General features: G+C 45.2%; 1 protein-coding gene across 1 annotated transcript in view; it reads left to right on the top strand.

Annotated features, from left to right (window-relative positions):
- The window catches only part of LOC141999009 (uncharacterized), a 33,119-nt gene extending 22,255 nt beyond the window's left edge, over positions 1-10,864 (top strand). Inside the window, exon 5 of the mRNA XM_074972086.1 lies at positions 4,263-10,864. Within this exon, the coding sequence (XP_074828187.1) occupies positions 4,263-5,212 (950 nt within the window). The 3' untranslated portion in view covers positions 5,213-10,864. The remainder of the gene's footprint in view (positions 1-4,262) is intronic.
- The last annotated feature ends 6,502 nt before the right edge of the window (positions 10,865-17,366 follow it).

The raw sequence follows: 17,366 nt of genomic DNA, 5'->3' as shown, positions 1-17,366 counted from the left end.
ATGCACAGTGAGAGAGTCCCCACCCCAAAGAGCTCACAGTCTAAATTATAGGGTTAGAAGGGACTGCAAGGGTCATCTAGTCTCACCCCCTGGCAAGATGCAGGATTTGTTGTGTCTAAACCATCCAAGACAGATGGCTATCCAGCCTCCTTTTGAAAACCTCCAATGAAGGAGCTTCCACAACCTCCCGAGGTATCGGTTCCATTTTCCTTCTGTTCTTACAGTTAGGAATTTTTTCCTGAGATTTAGTCTAAGGCTATGTCTACACTTACCATTTAAAGTGCAAAAAGTCCCTTTTTTGTGTTAAAACCACAGGAGCGTCTACACTTGTTAATGACCTTTTGCGGTGAAACTCAGACGTTTCACCACAAAAAGAAAACCACCTTCATGAGAGGCATATAACTCTTACCGCTGTTCTTTTTGTGCTGTTGTGAAAATGAAGACACATTCTACCGGTGTAAATACCTTTTGGCCTCTGAAGGATATCCCACAGTTCCAAAAGTGACCACTCTGGCCAGCATCTCCGCTGCTCTGACGCCAAGTAAACGGACGTCCGCCCCTCCCTCTGTAAGCCCCGGGAAGTTTGAAGCTCTCTTTCCCTTTGCTTGTAAATATGGCAGGGACAGCAGCCAGACAGCAGGGGGTTTTAAAAAAAATGCCATGAAAGAAACAAGGAAGTCATGGGGCTACTGGGACATGAAGCAGGGCAGCATAGGGCACTGGGCAGGGACCCAGAATGCCCTCCGCTCACCCCCCCCCTTCCTATGAGACCTATCAAGGGAGCTGCACTGTGGGATAGCTGCCCTACAGCGCTGTTCTCATTGGCGACGGAAGTGCTGGTAGTGTAAACACTCTCTGATGCCTGAGGAATTGAGTGAGTACACAAACCAGCGCTTTACTTTCACCGGTTCCCTATCACCAGTGAAACTTACAGTGCAAAAACTCTGTAAGGGTACCCTTAATCTGCTATGCTGTAGTTCGAACCCACCACCTCTTGTCCTGCCCTTTGTGACAAGAGAGAACAACTTTTCTCCATCTTTTTTTTATGGCAACCTTTCAAGTATTTGAAGACCAGTGCCATGTCCCTCCTTCATCTCCTCTTTTCCAAACTAAATATACCCAGTTCCTTCAGCCTTTGCTCATATGGTTTGCATTCCATCCCTTTGATCGCTCACCTCTGGATCCTTTTCAGTTTCTCCACATCCTTTCTATACATTGGTGATCTAAATTGGACAGAGTACTCCAGCTGAGACCTAACCAGTGTTGAATAGAGCTGTACTATCACCTATCGTGACTTGCACTATGCCTCTGTTAATGCAACCTAAAATTGCTTTGCTTTTTTTGCAACAGCATCACACTGCTGACTTGTGTTGAGGTTGTGATCCACCACAATTCCCAGATCCTTCTCAGCAGTGCTGCTGCCAAGCCAGTTATCCCTCATTCTGTATTGGTGCATTAATACAGGGTTCTCTTCCCTAAGTGTAGCACCTTACATTTGTCTTTGTTGAATTTCATTTTGTTGTCTATAGCCCAGTTCTCCAATTTATCAAGATCCCTCTGAATTTTAGCTCTGTCCTCCAAAGTGTTGGCAACTCTCCCCCTCCCCACGTTGTATCATCTGCCCATTTGATCAGTATGCTGTCTATACCTACAGCCAGGCCATTAATAAAGATGTTAAACAACACCGGGCCTGGTACAGATCCCTGTTGAACCCCACTTGAGACCTCCCTCCAATCTGACATCATTCCATTAATAGTTACTTTTTGTTTGTGGTTGTTTAACCAATTATGTATCCACTTAATGGTAGTGCCACCAAGCTGACATTTCTTTAGCCTACTTATCAGATTGTCATGTGGGACTGTGTCAAAAGCCTTGCTGAAGTCCAGGTATATTATGTCCACCACATTCTCCCATCCACCAAACTAGTTACCTTGTCACAGAAGGAAATCAAGCTGGTTTGGAATGATTTCTTCTTGGTAAATCCATGATGGTTGCTAGTGATCACCCCTTCATGCTCCAGGTATTTGCAAATTGAATGTTTTATACATTGCTCTAGTAACTTCCCAGGTATCGAAGTCAGGCTGATTGGTCTATAGTTCCCCAGCTCCTCTTTTTTCCCCTTTTCAGGCTATGTCTACACTTCTGTGGTAAGTCAACCTATGCTATGCAACTCCAGCTACGTGAATAATGTAGCTGGAGTTGACGTACCTTAGGTCAAGTTATCGCTGGGTCTACACCACGGGGGGGGGTGTCAATGGGTCGACTTACCTTACTCTTCTCATCAGCGGCAGAGTACGGGGTTGACTGGAGAGCTATCTGCAGTCGATTTGGCGGGTCTTTACTAGACCCACTAAATTGACCGCCAGTGGATCGATCTCAGAGTGTCAATCCCTGCCGTAGTATAGACCTGCCGTTAAAGATGGGCCCTACGTTAGCCCTGCTCCAGTCATCTGGGACCTCTCCTGTCATCCATGAGTTTGCAGATGTTATTGCTAGTGACTCCAAGATTTCTTCAGCTAATTCATTCAGCAGCCTGTGGTGAATAGCATTCAGCCCTGCTGATTTGATTTCATTCTAATTGGCAGAAGATCTCTGACGTGTTTTTTACTTATCCTGATCTGCAGCCCTTCCCCTTTATTGTCTATGGTAACTTCACTAATCATCCTTGTTATTTTTTGTGAGAAGACTGAAGAAAAGTAGGCATTGAGCAGCTCTGCCTTCCTATCATCTTCCGTTACCAGCTCACTTTCTCCATTGAGCAGTGGACCCATGCTGTCCTTGATCTTTCTTTTTTGCCTGACATATTTATACAATCTCTTCTTGATTGTCTCTAACATTCCTTGCCAGCTGTAACTCATTCTTTGCCTTGGCTTTCCTGAGTTTGTCCCCACATGCTTGTGCTATTTCCATATATACTTCCTTGGAGACATGCCCCTACTTCCATTTCCTGAATGTATCCCTTTTGGTTCCCTAAGGCTGTGTCTACACTTAAAACGCTACAGCAACACAGCTGCAGGTGTACTGCTGTAGTGCTTCAGTGTAGACATGTACTACAGTAATGGGAGGGGATTTCCCATTGCTATAGTTAATCTACCTCCCTGAGAGATGGTTGCTGGATCGACAGAATTCTTCCGTCGACCTAATGCTGTCTGCACGGAGACTTAGGTTAGCTTAACTAAGTCATTCAGGGGTGTGGATTTTTTTTACCAGCCCTTAAGGTTTTCCTGCTCTGGTTTGTGTTGTGGAGGTATGTGTGTGTGGGGTGGGGGGAAGGGATGGAGGGGTTATAATTGACAGCGATGGAGACTTGGTTGTACCCCAGATACCTAAAGAGCATAGCAACTATGCTCAACTTGTCATGGGAATAAGTTAGGGCCATTCCCTAGGCAGAGTGGTTGAACACTTGCTCCAGAACAGTGCCTCATGGGATCTTTTACAATGTACAGCCAAGTCCCTGTAGAGTTGTGGGAGGGAGAGGAAGGAGCCTTTCTGGGTTTTGCTACTTAGAACATGGATCTTGAAGTAGTAACAGCTCTTACCCTAATGAACAAGATCAACACTTGTTTTCTTGCCCCCCCCCCCAAGCAGGATTTCCAGTTTCCAAATCTGACATGATCTCCCGGCTGGAATGTGAGGAGAAGCCATGGGTCCCTGATCTCCAGGATTACGAGGAAAAAGAGATCCTGAGAAACATTCACACAGGTGAGGTGGCAACTAAATTGACTCAGAAACCAATATTTTTATCCTTGGGCAGTTTCACCAGTTCTGTGTAAACCTATAGCTGCTGCCCTCATCAATATTAAAATGGGACAAGGCGATGGAATTGGTCACCAGCTCTCTCCCCTCTGGGGAAGGGTTTGTGAGGTGATTCAGTTCCTATTTTATTGGTCCCCAGTAGTCGTTGGAGTATATTCTCCCTTGTGCCATACCTCTTTCTGCTGTTCTCTGTCTCGCCGACACAGGGAGTGATTTCTGTCTGGATTCTCTCTCTGTCCCAGCAGGTAACAGGACGGTGAGTGGAAACAATGAGGAAAATCTTCAGCAGGAAGGTCCTGATCAAGTAGAACCATACACGATGGTATCAGAAAGAGCCGAAGGGCATGTTTCGCAGAGTCCTGAGCAGGGAGAAGCCCGTGAGAGGCAGCACAGGCCAGAGAGGCAGCAGAGAAACCAGCCAGGGGGTAGATGGGGTAAATCCATTCAGAGGAGCAGAAGGGTAGAGGAAATCAGAGATATTGTTCAACCGAAAATCCCTGCTGGAGAGGGACCCTTCACCTGTAGTGAGTGTGGGAAGAGCTTCCGTTGGAGATCCGTTCTTATTATTCACCAGAAAATCCACATGGGAGAGAACCCCTATAAGTGCCCGGACTGTGAGAAGAGCTTCAGCAAGAGCTCAGATCTCAATCTTCACCAGAGAATCCACTTGGGGCAGAAATCCTACATATGCACTGACTGTGGGAAAAGCTTCCCTCAGTACCACCTCCTTACTTCCCATCAGAGAACCCACACGGGAGAGAGACCCTACAAATGCCCTGAGTGTGGGAAGAGCTTCAGTCAGAGCTCACACCTTGTCATTCACCAGAGAACCCACACTGGGGAGAGACCCTACAAATGCCTGACCTGCGAGAGATGCTTCGGTGATAGATCTCAATTTAAGACTCACCAGAGGATCCACACGGGAGAGAAGCCCTACAAATGCCCACAGTGCGAGAAAAGCTTCAGTCGGAACTCTTACCTAGTTATACACCAGAGAACCCACACGGGAGAGCGACCCTACAAATGCCCCGACTGTGGGAAAAGCTTCAGTGACAAGTCACATTTTAATACACACCAGCGAATCCACACAGGAGAGATGCCCTATAAGTGTCCTGAGTGTGGGAAAAGCTTCAGGAGGCGCTCATACCTGGTCACACACCACAGAACCCACACGGGAGAGAGACCTTATATATGCCTGACCTGTGCAAAAACCTTCAGTGATCGATCTCATTTTAGAAAACACCAGAGAACCCACACGGGAGAGAGGCCCTACAAATGCCCCGAGTGTGGGAAAGGCTTCTGTCTGCGTTCAGACCTTATTATACACCAGAGAACCCACACGGGAGAGCGGCCCTATAAGTGCACCGAGTGTGGGAAAACCTTCACTCGGAGCACCTACCTTTTTTCACATCAGAGAATCCACACAGGGGAGAAACCGCAGAAGTGTTCTAACTAGGGATGGGCCAAGTGAATGATACCTCTGCTGGTTCCCACAGTCTCAGCGAGTCAGGCCAGGCTGGAGTGGTCGTATAATGGGGACATGTAATGGTTATCAAAGCAGAGAATGGAACACCTTCCTGGGACAGAGTTGTACAGAGCAGGAGGCTGAGATAAGATTTCCATGTTGTAATGGGATTTGATTATTACATCTCAGAAAGCTCTGAACATCCTGTGATCAGCTCCTACATCTAAATCATTTACCCACAATTGGCCAGTTCCCTGTGTAGTGTGGGAGGACTCTTGGATTCCTTGTTGGCACTAAGCGCTCACATAGCTGCCCCTGTGAGTAATGCTTTCTCTCATCTCTAGTTGGCTAGGAAACTCTGTCCCATCCTGGTGGACAATAAGCTGGCCTCAGTAGTTGTTCATACCTTTGTCACCTGTTGGCTGGACTACAGCTGTGCTATGGACCTGGGCACGAAAGCGTCAGCACTTAGGAAACTCCAGCTAGTACAGAACACTGCAGCACTTCTCTCGACAAAGGCTATGCATGGACAACTCAGGCCTGCCCTCAGTCTCTACTCTGGCTTCCCATAGAATATTGAATCAAGTTCAGGTCTCGGTTCTTATCTTCAAGTTGCTTCCTGGCCTGCTAGGGGCAAACCAGTGCCTCAGATGCTGTATGCATGGGGCTGTGTTTTCGTAGGATTTGCATGAGGAGCCGAGTAGCTCAGTGCCGATCTCTTCATGTGACACAGGGACTCCAATGGAGTGTCCCATGAAAAACATGCTTCACACAGGCATTTGCAACTGATATTGTATTTACAACCCCCGTCCCCACCACACTTTTATTTTATTTTTGAATCAGCAGTTTTGTTCCCAAAGTACCCTCTAACTTAGGTATTTTACAAACAGTTCTTTTTTTTTTTTTCTTATAAACAGGGCTTTGTAATTTGCTGAAGGAAGAAGAAGTTCAAGATTCTGCATTAAGCATTTACCTGAGGGTCTGATTATTTCATCTAATACTTTATCTGGGTCTCTAGCATCTGTCATGTTGTTCACCTACTCTACTGCTTGAGCACAATATTCCTGGGTTAAACAGGGACAAATATTTGAGAGTTTTTGGTTCACATCATGTGCAGTCCAGCTCACAGTCATGGCTGCTTTGGCCTGGGGCATCTATGACACAATCTCAGAGTTCTCAGACTGCTTCTCTTTCAGACAATGTGTGATGATTCTGCTTATGGCAACTTGTACAATCAAAAGCAAAAGTTTGACCGGTTATGGGTTAGCACAGCCTCCATGCCAGATTTCTTTCTCAGAGTTAGATAGTACGTGTCAGCATCCCCTTCTTTTTTGGTATCCTATGGAAGTAGGGGTTCTGGGGGTGCTGCCTCACCCCTTGGCTTGAAGTGGTTTCCATTGTATACAGGGCTTACAGTTTGATTCAATGGCTCTCAACACCCTCACTATAAAAATTGTTCCTGCACCCTTGCCTACAGAGCATCCGGTTTTGGGCCAGGGCAAAAGCGGGCCGGGGCAAAAGCAGGCCAGGCCCAAACTGATTGTTCCTTCATGGCTTTTGGTGGTCACATTCTCCCAGGCCTCTAAAGAACCATCACTCAGCTGCTGAGAGATTTAAAATAAGAAACGCAGATAAGGCATCATACTAGTTTTTATACTATGCTTGAAAACCTTTCCTTTGTGTGTCAAGAGACCTCTTCAGGTCACAGCTTTTTTTTTTTTTTTTTTTTTTTTTTTTTTCTTAATTGCCTTGGGATGGTCTCACTCCATCGACCTTTCAGCTGGAAGCTGAACATGCGAGTCCACTGAGCTAGCATGGCCAGGTCCTGTTACCAGCCCTCTCCAACCCACCCCACTCTGTTTGAACTGGGGTCTCCTGGTTGGGATCTGGAGTGTTAAACCAAAGCTGGGTCAGCGGTCTGGCCTCATGCTCCCCCTCTGCACTGTCTTGATAACCTTCATCAGGTGCTCTCCCTGTTGGCCTGCTCCCGTGACATGCTTCCAGAGTGGCACGCACTGGTTGTGCCAAGAGTATATTGGTTCCTTCTGTTCCCACAGTTTCCTCTGTCTGGTGTCTCTTCATGAGCTGTTTGAGTGCCAGTGCTGGCGAGGCTTAATTCAAGGGACTGTGAGAAACCGCCATCTTTAACTCACAGACCTTTTTGAATGGCGTGTCCTCTTTTATATGATGGTTGCACAGTACTTTCTTAGCCAATAGTTTTGGGGACAATGCTTTAAAAGGCCTGGTCTCCTCCAAGGTAAGGAGAAACTTTTGATCAGTGCATAGTGGGACAGAGACTGTTGTAAAAAGGGAAGGCGTGAGGGTGAAGACGTTTGAACACTTTGTTTTGTATTTTTATAGTTGTTGGAAAGTTACCGTTCATTTAAAAACAAAAGGCATACACACCCGTTCCCCTGAAAAGGGCCCTAGGTGCTTGTTTGGGGGGGGAAGGGCTTATGGGAAGTGGTATACCCTGAACCAGCTGGCTCCCATTTGCTTAAAATCTCCTCTTCAATTACACCTTCTTCTACTTCAACTATGCCTTTTAATTTCCCCTTAGTCTCTCTGCATTACAGTTGTACTCACCCTAACACAGTTTTCTGTAATTTCTCACTTCTGTCATCTACTGTCTTGTATTATTTGACATTGTAAAATATCTAGGGACTTGTACACACTACCAGTTCTGTCAGTGTAACTTATGTCACTCAGGTGTGTGAATAAGCCACCCCTCTGAGCAACATAAGTTACACCATCCTAAGTGCCGGTGTCTACTACCTCTTGTGGAGGTGGTTTTATTCTGCCAACGGAAGAGCTCTCTCCCGTCGACATAAGAGTGTATTTACCGGATGTGCTACAGCGGCGCAGCTGTATCGGTGCAGCTGTGCTGCTGCAGCACTTCTAGTGTAGACTAGCCTGAGGTGACACATTGTGTAAAAGTAAAATGTAAAGTGTTATATAAGAACAGGGAAAACTTGACTCTTTAGGACTTCTTCAGTGTGATGATGATGATGATAAAAAAAACAACAGCAAAGGAATTGTTGCTCTGCACAAATACCACCACAAAGTATCACCAAGTATGTAATCCTGCCAATGATTTTGTTACTGTTATTTTATGTATTTATTGTTACTGTTTCTGATAGGCCAGGACAAAGAGATTAGAAAGATTGGCAAAGCAATAGGGGGAATAAAGCTTCATGAAGCTGGGGAGAGCTGCTGTGTGACAAATGCCCATGCTAAAGCCTGACAATTAACAAAGAATACATACTTTCACTAAAAAGTATTTCAAACAATTGTCAAATTTCCCCTAAAATCTGGGCCAGCTCTCTTACCCCATACCCTGTTTTTTTCATGTTAAACTTTTAAAAGTTAGGATAGTTTGTATTTTAAAATTTTATTTGATGTGATTTAAAAATCATGTGGTTAGCAGAAGATGGTAGTTGAAGAAAAAATAAGTCAGGTAAAGAAGAGGTGGGGTAGGCATGAAGGGGCATGTTTCTTTAGATGTCAGTGCCAGGCTGGAGATTTTATCTCTGTTCTTGTCTTTTAAAATTGTATGTGTTTGACTGTAAAATCCCCTTATAAATGTGGGAGTGGGTGGGTTTTTTTTAATACAGTATCCCAGAATTTAAAACTTTCTTCACAATTCACAAAATGATGAGCTTATTAAAAGTCCTATGTCCTGTATTTGTAAAGAGATTTAGAGAAGTTTTTGTCTGGTTGGTGTTTCTTCATACTGGGCAATTCATTTAGGCAAAATTTTAAAAACAAGCTAATGCTATTTTTTTTTCCAAGTTGGGATAGTCTCTCTTTTAAACATTTTATTGTCATTTTCATTTTGTTTCGGTAAGACAAAATCATAATGTTGTATGAGAGGGGTTTGGGGAGGTGCTAGAAGTTACAGTTTTAAAGGCTTTATACAATGTAAAGTTTTATATCTGCACAGGGCAATTAATTCTGTAAGGCTGCTTCAGTGTGGTGATAAATAAAATGGGTGGGAAAGTAATTGTTTTGCAGATAGCTCTATAAAATATTGGTACAAATGTAAAGATGTTGATACATTTTCATTATATCACAGGGCTTTTTTTATTAGTCGAAAGGGTCTGGCTTTGGCTTTTTGCAGCAGTGTCACAGCACAATTCTCTCAATGTGTTTGCTCCCCATCTTGCTTTTAGGTGTTTAGTCACTGCTATTCTGTGGGGATCCAATGTATATATTTAGTATTTCTGCCCTTCTGTGAAAAAGTGACTAGAAAAATAACAGTGGGAAAGTAATGCCTTATGTATTATATGCATTTACCCTTGTTAAAGCATGACAACTAACAAAGAATGGATACAAAATTTTCACTGAATAAAAATTTCAAACAGTCATGAAAATGTCTCCTAAAATCCTGGGCAACTCTTATCCTCATGCCCTGTTTTTTCATGTTACCTTCAAAAGTCTTGGTAAGTGTGTGAATGTGGATGTTTGTGTCTGTTTCATTATTTTTATTTATTTTTTGTATTTTGCTAAATGTGCCAAGTAAGTTAATAATGCAAAATATGTACTGCTAAAGCATATAAAATATATTGAATCTTAAGGACATTTTATTTGTAGCTACTGCCTCTCAAAGACTTAAAATATAGGTTTCCCTAATGCTCCATTGTTGTTTTTATTTTATTTATTAAATCCAATATGCTAAATGTGGCATATTTATAAAATAGCATGCTCTTTGGCTTGAATATATGCTTAATTGTTTTGAAAAGGAGGAGATGATAGCAGAGAAATTACTCAGACTTCATTTTGTATTCCTGACCACCATTTTGAATAAGCAAGAGTCACTCCACTATTGGAAGCTGCAGGTCACACGATATTTATGGAGTATGTGCAAAAGTAGGGGAAAGGTCAGCAGATCATAATTCTCAGGTAAACAACAGTCGTGAGCATTTGTGGAATGTTTGTATTGAGCATGTGCAGTAAAGATCACAAAAAACGCCAGGCCATTCAAACAAACGGGAGTGTAGTATACTGGGGGGAAAAAGGCATCTAGAATGTTTTGACAGGACAGTATAAAAGTCGATGTGTCAGTGGGTAGCAGCCAGTGCAGATAGAGCTGAGGAGAGAAGAGTGGACAAGAGGAGTCCTGAAGAAGCAAGCAAGAAGGCAGCAGCAACAGTGGCACCAGAAGGAGTCCTGTGTCAGCAGACAGAGTAAACCTGTCAATTATAATTATAGTATAGTATAGGACAGCATAGTATAATGTTAGTGAGTACATGTATATTTCTGGGTTAAGAAAGATGTGTGAGTCTGTGTTGATAGTGGAAGAAATGTATGAGATTTAAACCATTTAAAAATTGCTGTTAGCAATCTGTGACAGACTGGCCATCTGTAACAGGGTGCAACCACTTAGAATCATTTCAAACAGTAAGGTAGTATGATTTGGGGTGCTCTTTTACTTGTTTATAAGGGATTTGTGTTTATAACATCAATAAGGGGATTGTTAGTTTGTTATTGTATTAGGGATTCTTATTATTTGCACCAATAAAAAGGTGCCTTGTTTTGGAAAAGAATACTGCTTGTGTCAATCATGCATCGGAAGGCTGTATCTGTGTCCTCCACGTATTTCCTAGCTCCCCTAGAGACCCATACCTTAGGAAAACAGATTTGGTTAATATTGAATTGTTTTTAGGGAACTCTTGATGAACTCGGGAGGGGACAATAGGTGAGCTTATTCTGGGAGTACCCTAAATCTGTTTTCAAGGTAACAGAGATGGGGGCAAGGGGGGATGATGGTGCTACAGATGTGTGTGTTGAGGAAGGACATACATTGTCAAATCCTGCTGGAAAGGAGGGGTTTGTGTGATACTGCTATTCCTTGCAACCTAAACTTCCTTCATAATTTAAAAATGATGTCCGTGTGAACTATTTTTACAATTTTTGTTTGTTTGCACTTGTGTATGCTGAGCAATTCATTTGGGCAAGACTTCATTAAAATTAAGAGTTTCTAGTACAGCTTAAGCTAAAAGGTGCTAATTTCTAATAAATATAAAAAGTTGCCAAGAAATATGTTACTTTGAGTAAATAGAATAAAGGGAAATTGGAATACAATGTGGGCATGTAAGTCCATTGGGGTGTCTTGCCAGTTTTTAAAGACTGGTGTAGAAAGAGGAAATTTTAATCCTGGTCCAGAATTTAAAAACAAAAATGATTAAATGTACATAGATATGGTAAAAAGTTTAATAAAGAAATCTTCATACATATCCCATTTGATAGATATTTTAGCTTTAATTTATATTTTAATATGTGATGCTGAATAATGTGAAATGTGATGCAGTTTAGTATTCTATGATGTAGGAGTCTGCAAAAATCCTGTGGGTAGAGAAGCACCTTCTGATTGGCCCAGTGGCAAGCTCCCAGAGCAGGCTTTTTTGTCATTTAGCTGGAGACATTCTGTGGGTGTGATGGTCTCTCAGAGGGCCCAGTACTGAGAGTCATTTTGTTAACCTTCTGCATCAGTGAGAGAGAGAGACGTGCTGGTGGTTGGCTGGGTACTAGCTCCCTGACACCCCACAGTGTATGGTATGCCCACACCGTGAATACTATGTGCAGGTCTAGTCACCCCATCTCCAAAAAGATATTAGAATTGGAAGAGGTACAAAGAAGGGCAACAAAAATGCTTAAGAGTATGGAACAGCTTCCATATGAGGAGAGATTAAAAAGACTGGGACTGTTCATCTTGGAAAAGAGATGACTAATAGGGAATATGATAGAGGTCTACAAAATTGTGACTGGTATGAAGAAAGCGAATAAGGAAGTGTTAGTTACTCCTTCTCATAACACAAGAACTAGGGATCACCCAAAGACATTAATAGGCAGCAGGTTTAAAACAAGTAAAAGGAAGTACCTCACACAACGCACAATCAACCTGTGAAACTTGTTGCTAAGGGCTGTTATAAAGGCCAGAAGTAAACAGAGTTCAAAAAAGAACTAAATAAATTGATGGAGATTAGGTCCATCAATGGCTATCAGCCAAGATGGTCAGGGATGAAACCCCATGCTCTGGGTGTCCCTAGCCTCTGTTCACAAGAAGTTGGGACTGGATGACAGGGGATGGATCACTTGATGATTGCCTGTAATGGGCATGTGACACTAGGTGTGTGAACTCATAAGCTTGAATCTCGTGGGTGGGTGGGTAGGTGGGCGGGATGACGGGACCTGCCTGCTTGCCAGCATTTAAATGGGAAGGTGATGTCGGGTTATGATGAACCCAGCACAATAGAGAGCACACAGGTAAACAGACAGTCTGATCCAAGTGTGAAGCAGTGCAATATGGGATAGCAGGGGGAGGACAGCTAGAAGAAGAGTAGTTATTCTGAATTAAGGTTACATCCACATGAATCTCAGACTGAATTAACTAGATCTTCCAAAATGGATTAATTAATGTGGAGTAAAATGTTAGAGAAATTGAGGAGGGGAGAATTTTGTGTGTGGACACAAGGCAGTTTATGCCACCCCCAAAGTTAATCTGAAAAAAATTCCCCAAATAGAGCAGGTCTAAGGCCATGTCTACGCTACAAAATTAGGTCGAATTTATATAATTTGGTTTTGTAGAAAGCATTTTTATACTGCACAGTCCACAGTACCGAGGCAACCGTTGACTTCTGGAGCATTGCACTGTGGGTAACTATCTCACAGTTCCCACAGTCTCTGCCACCCATTTGATTTCTAGGTAGAAATCCCAATGCCTGATGGGGCAAAAATGTTGTCGCGCGTGGTTCTGGGTACATATCGTCAGGCCCCCTCTTCCCTCTCTCCCTCTGTGAAAGCAAGGGCAGACAACCGTTTCATGCCTTTTTTCTTGAGTTACCTGTGCAGACGCCATACCACGGCAAGCATGGAGCCCGCTCAGGTAACCGTCACCATATGTCTCCTGGGTGCTGGCAGACGTGGTACTGCATTGCTACACAGCAGCAGCTCATTGCCTTTTGGCAGCAGACAGTGCAGTATGACTGGTAGCTATCGTTGTCATACTCCAGGGTGCTCTTTTAGGCGACCTCGGTGAGGTCGGTCAGGGGTGCCTGGGCAAACATGGGAGTGACTCAGCCAGGTCATTTCCCTTTTAAGTTTTGTCTCATGGTGATTCAGTCCTGCTGGCAGTCCTACTGCCGAGCACCCAGGAGATGATGATGGCCAGCAGTTGTACTGCACCATCTGCTGCCAGCAAGATGTATAAAGATAGATGAAGTGGATCAAAACAAGAAATAGACCAGATTTGTTTTGTATTCATTTTCTCCTCCCTTCCTCCCTCCCTCCGTGAAATCAACGGCCTGCTAAACCCAGGGTTTTGAGTTCATTCCTTGAGGGGGCCATTCTGTTTCTCCTTGATGCAAAGCCACCCCCTTTGTTGATTTTAATTCTCTGTAAGCCAAACCTGTAAGCCAAGTTGTCAGTTGCCCCTCCCTCCATCAGAGCAACAGCAGACAATCATTTTGCGCCCTTTTCCCTGGATTGCCCGAGCAGATGCCATAGCACAGCAAGCATGGAGCCCGTTCAGCTCACTGCAGCAGTTATGACGATTGTAAACACCTCGCGCATTATTGTGCAGTTTATGCAGAACCAGCACCTGAAAAACCAGGTGAGGAGGTGATGGCAGCGTGGTGATGAGGACATGAACACTGATTTCTCTCAAACTGCTGCTGTCCCCAGCAATTTGGAGATATGGTGTTACTGGGGCAGGCTCATGCCGTGGAACACCGATTCTGGGTCTGGGAAACAAGCACAGAGTGGTGGGACCGCATAGTATTGCAGATCTGGGATGATTCCCAGTGGCTGTGAAACTTTCACATGCGTAAGGGCACTTTAATGGAATTTTGTGACTTGCTTTCCCCTGCCATGAAGCGCAAGAATACCAAGATGAGAGCAGCCCTCACAGTTCACAAGCGAGTGGTGATAGCCATCTGGAAGTTTGAAATGCCAGACAGCTACTGGTCAGTCGGAAATCAATTTGGAGTGGCCAAATCTACTGTGGGGGCTGCTGTGATCCAAGTAGCCAATGCAGTCACTGAGCTGCTGCTATCAAGGGTAGCGACTCTGGGAAATATGCAGGTCATAGTGGATGGCTTTGCTGCAATGGGATTCCCTAACTGTGGTGGGGCGATAGACAGAACACATATCCCTGTCTTGGGAGCGGACCACCAAGGCAGCCAGTACATAAACCAAAAGGGGTACTTTTCAATGGTGCTGCAAGCATTGGTGGATTACAAGAGACGTTTCACCAACATCACCGTGGGATGGCCGGGAAAGGTACATGACGCTCACATCTTCAGGAACTCTGGTCTGTATGAACAGCTGCAGCAAGGGACTTACTTTCCAGACCAGAAAATAACAGTTGGGGATGTTGAAATGCCTATAGTTATCCTTGGGGACCCAGCCTACCCCTTAATGCCATGGCTCATGAAGCTGTACACAGGCACCCTGGACAGTAGTAAGGAGCTGTTCAACTACAGGCTGAGCAAGTGCAGAATGGTGGTAGAATGTGCATTTGGACGTTTAAAGGGTCTCTGGCGCAGTTTACTGACTCCGTCAGACCTCAGCGAAACCAATATTCCCATTGTTATTGCTGCTTGCTGTGTGCTCCACAATCTCTGTGAGAGTAAGGGGGAGATGTTTATGGCAGGGTGGGAGGTTGAGGCAAATCACCTGGCCGCTGAATATGTGCAGTCAGACACCAGGGCGGTTAGAAGAGCACAGCAGGAAGCGCTGCGCATCAGAGAAGCTTTGAAAACCAGTTTCATGACTGGCCAGGGTACTGTGTGACACTTCTATTTGTTTCTCCTTGATGAAAACCTGCCCCCTTGGTTGCCTCTAAATTCTCTGTCAGCCACCCGCCCTCCCCGCTTTGATCACAACTTGCTTGTGTAACCCTTCTGCCTGTCAGAGTTGGCAGCAACAAGGGCTGGGTTCAGTATCTAGGGGTTCCATTCCAATAACACAATGCAAAACCGGCTTGAGCCCCCACCCAGTGACCTGGGACAAATATATACCACCCGCGCTGGGCGCCTCCCCTCTCGCAAGCACGTAGTCTGAGTGTAGCAAAAGCCTTTTAATAACAGAGAGAAACAATGTGGCATTACGTTGGGGGAAACACCACCAACAGGATTCATAACACAACCCATGAGCAAAACCCACCCCAAGCAAAAAAAGGGGCATGTCCTTTCCCTTTGGTTCTTGAGTCCAGCAACCCAAAATCACCCAAAGTCCCATGACGCAAAAGTCTCTGTCCTTGGTCAGGGCAGCCCGAGAGTTCAAAAGTTTATCTGCAGAGTTTTACCTCCCAACCTGGATGGAGATGGTGGGGGAGGGGGGATAAGGGGCACCTTACGTGGTCCAAATCTGATGGCCCCACCTCTCCATGGGGCTCCGCTCTGCCAGCTGCCCCATGAGCTGCTCTAGGCATCCGACAAACTGCTCTGCTCCACCAGCCGCTCTGCTCTGCTGGCCATCCCGCAAACTGCTCTGCTCCACCAGCCGCTCCGCTCTGCTCGCTGTCCCGCAAACTGCTCTGCTCCACCAGCCGCTCTGCTCTGCTCGCCGTCCCGCAAACTGCAATGCTCTGCAGCCGCTCTGCTCACCGTCCCAAAAACTGCAATGCTCCGCCAGCCGTCCCGCAAACCGCTCTGCTCCACCAGCCGCTCTGCTCACCGTCCCGCAAACTGCTCCACCATATAGCTTCAGGCTCCCCCCCTATTTAACACAACACTCAGTGATTTCAGCTCTTTTGTGATTTCAGCTTGTAGTAGGGGAGCCTCAGTGCTGGTGCACCATTAGCCCCAAGTGAATTCAGCTCAGCAGCCTGTAACTAGACTCCTAATGTAATCAAAATTAGCTCTGATATTCCACAGTGGAGAGAGGAGGAAGTGCAACTAGCATGTAAGGCCCTCGGGGGGGGGGGGGGGGGTGCCACCAAGTTCTAATACCTGTCCCCAGCCTTTTTCCATTCACAGAGTTTTGGAACCCATGTCCCTTGCCTAGCGAGTGCTACTTAGTTGATGGTGAGTCCCTCCATCATAACAAAAGGCCAAGTACAGTTCCACTGTCCTTGATTCCCATAATCAGGGTAATAACAATTTATTCTTCCTGCCCCAATAACAGAGACACTGGGGATCCCACAGCAGCCAAAGTGACCATTTGGGCAGCTATGTCCTCATTCTAGCGGGGGTGGGTGTGCCTATGCAAATGAGATCAGCCCCTGAAGTTCTTTTCCACAACTTGCCACACCTCACCACCAGATGTCAGGGTGGAGCTCATCCTGACTCTGCTTACACTTGCAAAGGAAATAAAGTCACTATCATTTAAGAACCATGTATTCTTTATTAATTGATTATAAAAATAGGGAGATAACTCACAAGGTAGCCCGGGTGGGGTATGGGAGGACGGAAGGAAAAGGCCACTTTAAAACTTCTTGAATGACAGCCTTCTGTTGCTTGGGCTGTCCACTGGGGTGGAGTGGTTGGGTGCCCGGAGCCTTCCCCCCCCACGTTCTTGGGCGTCTGGGTGAGGACGATGGAACTTGGGGAGGAGGGAGGGCGGTTAAGCAGGGGCTGCAGCAGCAGTCTGTGATCCTGCTGCCATTCATGAACTGGACGGCATGTCCGTTTGATCTCACAGTACCCCAGGGTTGCCTCATGCCTCCTCTGATCTTCCTGCCTCCACCTCTCCTCACATTCATCGGCCACTTTCCTGTACTCTGCTATTGTGTCCCTCCACACATTCTGCTGAGCTCTGTCAGTGCCGGACAACTCCATGATCTCAGAGAACATTTCATCTCGCATGCGTTTTTTTCTCCGCCTTATCTGAGATAGCCTTTGGGACGGAGGAGGGAGGCTTGAAACATTTGCAGCTGCTGGAGGAAAAAATGGGAGTGAAGTATTTAAAAAGATACATTTTACAGAACAATGGCTATACTCTTTCATGGTGAACAACACTATTCACATTACATAGCACATGTGATTTTGGTACAAGGTTGCATTTTGCATCTTATATTGAGTGCCTGTGGCTTTGGTGTTAGAGATCACACACGCAGGGCCGGGCAACAGAATTCGGCTTGCGGGCGGCCATGGTAAGCCATAGTCTTTCGGCTTCTGCAACCTTCATAACAGCAGCACCCTCC

Source organism: Natator depressus, chromosome 14, assembly GCF_965152275.1.
Source record: "Natator depressus isolate rNatDep1 chromosome 14, rNatDep2.hap1, whole genome shotgun sequence".
Taxonomy (NCBI): domain Eukaryota; kingdom Metazoa; phylum Chordata; order Testudines; family Cheloniidae; genus Natator; species Natator depressus.
This window is presented reverse-complemented; position numbering and strand designations above follow the sequence as displayed.